This window comes from Beta vulgaris, chromosome 5 (genome assembly GCF_026745355.1).
Source record: "Beta vulgaris subsp. vulgaris cultivar EL10 chromosome 5, EL10.2, whole genome shotgun sequence".
Classification (NCBI taxonomy): domain Eukaryota; kingdom Viridiplantae; phylum Streptophyta; class Magnoliopsida; order Caryophyllales; family Amaranthaceae; genus Beta; species Beta vulgaris.
Genome location: NC_079206.1, coordinates 18,426,235 through 18,434,014, shown reverse-complemented (window position 1 = coordinate 18,434,014; position 7,780 = coordinate 18,426,235). Strand labels below are relative to the sequence as shown.

At 37.8% G+C, this 7,780-nt stretch overlaps 1 protein-coding gene across 1 annotated transcript; it reads right to left on the bottom strand.

The window, feature by feature from the left end:
• Positions 1-208: 208 nt before the first annotated feature.
• Positions 209-7,413, bottom strand: LOC104893001 (sm-like protein LSM7). Its single transcript, XM_010679031.4, has 6 exons — positions 7,167-7,413; positions 6,623-6,687; positions 5,957-6,038; positions 4,607-4,678; positions 1,667-1,719; positions 209-505 (listed from the first exon to the last, which is right to left on the bottom strand). Exons 2-6 carry the CDS (start codon positions 6,623-6,625, stop codon positions 416-418), a joined length of 300 nt encoding a protein of 99 aa, XP_010677333.1. The 5' UTR covers positions 6,626-6,687; positions 7,167-7,413; the 3' UTR covers positions 209-415.
• Positions 7,414-7,780: the final 367 nt, after the last annotated feature.

Sequence of the window (7,780 nt, the reverse complement as noted above, 5' to 3'; positions counted from 1 at the left end):
CGATACTTGGATACTTCAGTTTAAACTAAAAACTTGACTTTTTTCTACAAAATAACCGAATCGAACACTTAGACACCCGTATCCGAGTAGACACTCAATCCGTATCTGAATAACATAGGTTAGTGGGCAACATGCTCACTAACTATTAGCGTTTTATTCCCCCTCGTTTCACACACCTCTCCACTGTCAAATGTCAATGCTCGAAAGAAAAGAAAAAAAAGAACTCAGTAGCTATTAATAGTCGTGACCTGCACAATCATTCTCTAGCAATTCAAAACACTTGTGTAGCATTTTACATGATCTCTTCGCCAAAAGAAGGGTGGGTTCATGAAGAACTCGGCTACTTTTTGGTACACCAAATATATTTGAGGAAAACAAGAATTACATTTAGAAAATCATTACTACCAAACAAAATCTAGGCACCGTCTGGCTGGACGAAAGGGTTTGCGATCTCGTCAGTGCCATCAGTGGGGGAAACAAGCATCACAGCTGTTCCTCTACAAACCTGCAACAATAGTGCACAAACTTCACATCAATCCATAATTCAACTACAGACTGAATCATACAACTGAATCATATAGAATGAGTAGTGTGGTAATCAATGTCTTCTACTCTTATCTCAGGATACTGCTGCTGAAGCAAGTCACCAACTTCGTTACACTGATTTAAACAGGCAATCCATTTTCTTCAACAATTTGACATCTTTTATAACCAAGTGACATCTACCAACAAAGGTCGGCTTAATTGGAAATTACAGGGGCTCAATTATTCCTCTCAACTGAGAGCTTATGAAGCACGAAAACTTCTAAGACCCAAAGTTTCAGGGTCCATAAACCTCATGCTGTTCTTGTGCTAATGAAGCTCAAAATTGCTGTAATCTAAGGTTCCTCCGCTTCAGAATTCGTCCCATGCTACATGGCTGAGAGTGGGATTGTGCAAAAACCAGGATCGGACCGGAATTTGGACTGGACCGAAGATTTCGGTCCAATCCTCGATCTACAGAAATACACGATTCTAGGTTTCCGGTCCGGTCCGGTCCAAACCCGGGAAATTCCGGTCCGAACCGGTGGACCGGAATTCTTTTTTAAGTAATAAAAGAGTTTTGAGGTCAAAAAAGTTTAAAGTTTAAACATTAGAAAGTTAGAAAGCTAAAAACCTACTCTTTATTGCCTTTAGGATTATTGTTGTTAGAATTATTATATTTTAATGTATTTAATTTATAAATATGTTTAAATCTAAACAAAAAAAAAAATTATATAAATAAAATGCAAATTCTGGTCCAACAGGTCCAAAACCGTACCGGACCGGAATTCCAGTCCAAAGATTTTCCAGATTCCGGTCCAACAGTCCCAGACCGGTGCAGCCCCCTAGATGAGAGCACTTGGGATTGGGGGTCCCTTTATCCATCCCCCCCCCCCCCTCCCACAACCCCTCGGTGGCCATGTGGTTCCTAACAAGAAAATATTAATCAATAAAATCAAGTGACATCTGTTTGAGCCTTCAGATTAAACTGAGGTATGTGGTTCCTCGTGTATCATTTTGTAAAATTTGATGCTCTTAAAACTATACCAATTATGTCTCTACACCTAGAGAAGAAAATCCTAACATGAAAATACACAATTATTGAAATCCGGTATAAATAACCAGAGGTGCACAAGGAACATACAATTAAGCCAAGGCTCCTGGTCTGGTCCGTAGTCTTCAGCGGGTCATCAGCATCTGCAGCCACATTTTACCTGAGTTATACATCTCATGAAGTTTATGGAATTGAATCATAAAATACAAGCTATCAATTATGTCACCATATGTTCTAAGAAACATATCATTACTCCCCCCGCCAACTATAGACTCTCCCGAGGGAGGGAGAGGTGGTAGCTCAGTGGGATACCACCCCGAATTCCAGGGCACTGCCCAAGGTTTGAATTCTCATCCCAACAATATGTCGGGGAATTACCTTATGGTGATAGTGGGCCCTGTTGTCTTCTTAGACTTGTACCCAGCCTCAGGCACGCTAGTAAACCTAGCAGGGGTTGGTCTTCGGACCATTTATCTTCCCTAATAAGAAAAAAAAGAACCTCACGAGGTCAAAGGAAGGGGCTCAAAGTCTTAACAAAAGATTACCAACCCCAAGTAAGAGCGTAGCAGACTTCAGAGAAAATTAACACCTTCCTCTCACAGTTACAAATGTTTATGATGCAACCATGAGGCTCATGAATACAAGTTCACAATGGATTTGCAAGTCCAATGCAGCCAAGCCACCCATCACGTAGTTAAGAAACAAATGATAAAAAAATCTGCAAGAGAAAAGATGTGGGAAGGGAGGGATGTGTACAATGTAGTATAAGAGCATGTACAATGGATTGGTTTTAGGTTGGTCTAGCAAATAGTAAAACTAGCTTTACTTAGTTTTATCATTGGGGCACTTGGCTCTTTGGATTGGTTGGTCTTGATTTCTAGACCATATGGAACTAGGCTGGGAGAAAATTAGGGAGTGAGTTCATAAACAGGACTCTTTCGAACCGCTTCCTGCTTCTTCTCTGGAGGAGCAGTTGATTTAGCAATTTTTACTGTGGCTCCGGATACGAGTAATAAGAGTTCTCCCGGACAAAACTCTTTACTTTTAATGCTCAATGGTAATGGTGGGGTTTGGTAAAAGTAGGAGAGAGAAATAGAAAAACCAAGTAAGACCAACCAAACCATTGTGAGAAAAAAAAGATGAGTTGGTGGGAGTTTTAGTGGGATGTGAGGTGTAAGAAGGAGGAGAGAGAGAAAGAGCAAACTCAAAGACCAACCAAGACCAACCAATCCATTGTACATGCTCTAGGGGGGGGGGGGGTAGAGAAGACTATAACTTTGAGGATCTGTACTAATCATTTTAAAACTGATGTGAAGTATTCAAGTAGGGGTCGATGTTCTGATAATTAACAACATAATCACACATAATTAGAAGATATACTTTCTAGCAGCCAATTTATAGCCCTCTGGCCCCTTTTTATGATCTAATGTTTCCATGTAACTTAGGCATCACAGTGTATTTGCTACCATTTTTGTGCAGAAGGAACATGTAACTAGGAGGAGACATCATCTTAAGGACATGAATTACATGGAAACCAGCTGCTTACAAGAGAAACTGAATTCAGTACAGAGCAACATAGATTCTCCTCGGAGGAGATGCAGACCAGTAAGCAGATCAAGAAAGCTTCTTTGATTCAGGAGTTCACCAAACTAGTTCATTTTGGTAAACAAGCAATGGGGAACACAGTTCATAGATATGCTTATGTCAGAACTGAGGCAACTTCATGAGGCAGATGAAATAGCCTCTATAACTACCTTGCAAATTCTCAATACTACCCTTTTTTCCTAACACCCCCCACCTCTGCCCATCAGGAACAGGCCAACTACCCTAGCAGCTTCAGACTCAACAATAAGGAATCCATATTAATGAAATGGAAAAATTGCCATAGATAAGCTAACCTTTTAGCTATCTTCCTAATGTAAATTAACCTTGGATTATTCCTTAATAAGTGAAGTTTGTATCCACATCATCTTGTGCTAGATTAGCTCCAGTTGCTACCTACAACATCAGGTATAATTTTATTTTGCATTTTAAATGTTCTTTTTAATTTTATTTACAAATTTGCTTTTTATTTTAAAACAACAAAAAAAACCCCACGCACTACCCTGCTTCTCTCTCTCCACTTCTTTCTCTTGCCTTCTCCTTCCCCTCCACAACCCCCACCACAACACAACCACCACCACAAAACCACTATGGCCACCATTTTTTATCTCAACCTGCAAATGATTCTGGCGGTGGTTAGGAAGACGGATTGGTGGGGCTTTTTACAGTGGGTTTCTTTAAGTGCGTGAAGGTGGGGCAAGTGGGTGGGTTTCAGTGGTGATAAGGTGGGTTTAGTTGGTGAGTTGGGTGATGGTGGTTTGGTAGGTGGCTGGTCAAAGGGTTAGTGGGTGGTAGTGGTGGTGGTGGTGGTCTTGTATTGGTGGTGAAAAGGTTAAAAAAGTGTAAAAAAAAAGTATTATAAAAACTTACACATACAACAGTTAATTAGTCACTTGATTTGTTGATGAAAAATTGGGATTGAAATTGGACTTCCCTAAAAGAAACTCATAACAGATAAATTCACTTAATCAATCTGAGAAAAAGAGGTCATTCCGTCGTGTTTCAACTTTTAACACCATGAAAAAGGAAGCCACAGTTACGGGCCAAAGAAGGTACAATTTTCCGACATCAACAATGTGAGGACCAGCATTAAACGAAAATTTGACACAGATACAAATCTACATGGTGAAAAAAAAAAGCCATCACAAGTTTTAAAGCAGTGCCCCTGTGCGGTCTAGTTTCAAGAAAACATAGGCCCATAGTGGACTTGAATATACATGCACCTTATAAATTATAGCCAAGATAGCATCCATCAGAAAGTAACTAAATTAATCTTTTCTGCTAAAATCTAGAAAAATCACCAGAAGGCAGAACTAGCATAGAAAATGCAATTTATTTTGTAAGTAAACGAGAGACAAGGACTCGTACTATCTAAAAATACATCACAGCAAGACCAGAACTTAACATAATCAGCAGTGAATTTCATACCTCTCAGATATTCAATGGCTTCATCCAGCACAAGGTTCAACAATTGGTCATATCCCTTTAGCGTCCCAGTCACTATAAACATAAAACATAAAAACGGTAAGGAACAAGGCTAATAATCAAGTCAGGTGCCAAATATATCAAAATAATTGTATTTTGAAGTTTGGGGACTATGGAAAATACAATTTGATTAGTGGAAAATACAATTTGCAATATCATTTCTTTCACTATCATTTACTTCTTTTTATCTCTTAGTTATAAATTCTACACTTATTTCATATTGCAAAGCAATATAAACTTGTGGAGGGAACTCAAATATGGCATCACAAAAGATACTATCTTCCCTCATACCTCTTCAGAAGTTCATATGTTTTGACTGCACTGCACGTGCAGCACGAAAACCTCCAAAAACATAAATGAGATACCTGGACCTTAATGTATTTGAACATTCCCTCACAACAATAAGGTTAGACCATGTAATGCCACTCATTAGATTTAAACAAGTGGAACAATGACATCAAAAGTAGCAAGTGCATTAATACCAAGTGATCCGAGAACCAGAGATCTTGTCTAACATGCAGGTATATAGGGCAAAAAGAAGAGCAGTGAAATGCCAACCCCGGCTTTCTTATAGGAATGGTGCGCATGAATGCATAAGGCATAAGAAGCAGCTAATTTTCAATTTTTATTATGTTAAACTCTTTGCAGTAGAACTCAAATTAATGGTCACTGCTTGACCATTCTATGTTCGATTGTTCATCTAAATTCCATTATCCAATATTATGAACTTTTAGGGTTCCATTTCTCTCTATCTGAGTTGTTGCTTTCCTTGTAATCATTACATTTTCCTTAACACGTGGTGATCAAAGAACAAGGTTAAGTTCACAAGTAAAAAATACACTATGATACCAGACACTTCACATGGTGGGCATGGTTTTCTGGGCGGATCGGGAAAAAGGATTGTGGTGGTTAGGGATTTACCTAAGCTCTAATACCATATTAAATTGTATAAAACTCCTTAACTTTGGAGTGATACCATGTTAAATTGTATAAAGCTCCTTAACTTTGGAGTGATTGCTTTGATCAAATATAGTCACATAGTACTATTCCTAACTATGTTAGGAATCCTGGCGAGATAATAATCAAACTATACAAAATATATCTGAGTTATGTGACAACATATTATCCTAAATATATTTTCTATCAGATAAAAATACGATCTCTTAATAATCCAATGACAAGCACCGCATTTCAATAGGTTTATATAGAAATTGAGTACTGATGAAATATACTATTGCACCACAAAATGAAAAGAAGAAATTGCATTAGAGAAACATAAGGCAGAAAGAAAACCTTGTCTTCCACCGGTAAGCTTGACTTGGACCCCCTTGTCAACAAACTTAGCAAGATCTAAAACTGTTTCTTTTCGACTCGACTTCAACAGAGAGCAAAATATATTGTCAGCAATAACAAACATAGACACAGAGAACAAGTGAACAACCACAGACCCAAGCAAGCACATGTACAGCACGCTAGTCGATCGCCCATTAATTCTTCTATCAAAGTACAAATAATGACTGATGTTGTCTATTAAATCATAAACTCTTACTTCAATTACACCCCTAGGTGTACCAGCAATAGGTTAACAGCTGAATTCTAATAATACTAAGAGGGTGTTTGGTATAGAAAAACTTGATGTAGGAAACGGATACCAATAAGCGTTTTCATTTCTAATTGTCTGGTATGAGTGTTAAGTAACAAATACCGTTTTCGGAGGGAAACACAATCCCCCCATTTGTTACCCTATATCAAACTAGTGGAAACAAATCAAGTTTCCTTCCTCAATCATAAACCTCTCCATTGTTCCCATTCCACCAGGATACCAAACAACTATTAAAGGTAACAACTATTATTTCCATTTCCTCTCCTTATCCAAATCCTTTCCATTCGGTTTCCTTTAATCATACCAAACGCCCCCTAAAAACCAAACAACAAAAGGACCTTGCAATGAGAACTTACCATGATGTTTAATATTCAATCTCTTTGTTGCAAGAGTGCACTTGTATAATTGTTCAAGGTCAGACCTGGAAATTAATGTAAAATTCTTAAAATTAGTGATATGCATAGAAGTTCATCTCTATGCACCCTTTCTTTTCCCCTCCATATTAAAAAAGGGTTCCTCTCTAACAAAAGAAATTAAATGATCATAGTCACAATACAATCTACACAATAACACAAGCAAGAAATTTCAACTCCATGAGTCTAAACACTACAAAGTTCAATCACATTAATCATTCATTCATCCACAATACATTCATTCATTGAAAATTTATTCAACATTCACAAATCACAATCCAAACTCCAAAGTCCACATTCATTCATTCAACATTCCACATTCATTCGTTCAAGTATTCATTATTCAACAAGACAACAATCAACATTTAAATGATTAACAAAATTACATAACTACAATTACATATTTTAATCATCTAATGGGTAAAAGACTAAAATCTGAAACAGTAAAATTCATATTTAAAATTGGAGAATTGGGTTTGGGCTTTACCTTTCAATTTTCAAACGGCCGGAATTCGGAAAGGTTGATGGCTTGCTGCCGGCTGGTTCGCCGTCGCTGTGGGAAAGACGGAAGAGACGGTGTCACGCCGTCACGGTGGCCGACTGGCCGTGGGCCGTCGATGGTCAGATCTGGCTTTGGCTCGTTACTAGGGAGTTACTACTTACTAGTTAGGGTTTTGGCTTTGTTTGGGAGAAAAACGAAAAATGTTGGCTAGGTTGTGGGGGAAAAGAAATGAGGAGGCTTAGGAAAAAAAAAAAAAAAAAAAAAAAAAGTTGTCCGAGGTTTCGAAACCCAGACCTATACAAAACTACTGGGAGACAAGCTTCTTTCATGTCTTACCTTACACGTATATAGAATATAACTAATATCTAAAATATTTTTAATTTAGAAAAAAAAAACGGGTAATTTTTTTCCAAAAATCATCGGGTTCACCTGAACCCAGTGAACCCATAATAAATCCGCCCCTGATTCTCGGTATACAATGTCTAGGGTTTAAACGATAAACATATCAACACCCAAAGAATGAAAGAACAACAAAAATTCCTTCATTTAATTAGGAAAGTATATTGCAATAAGCGATTTTTTAGGTGGATAAGATGAAA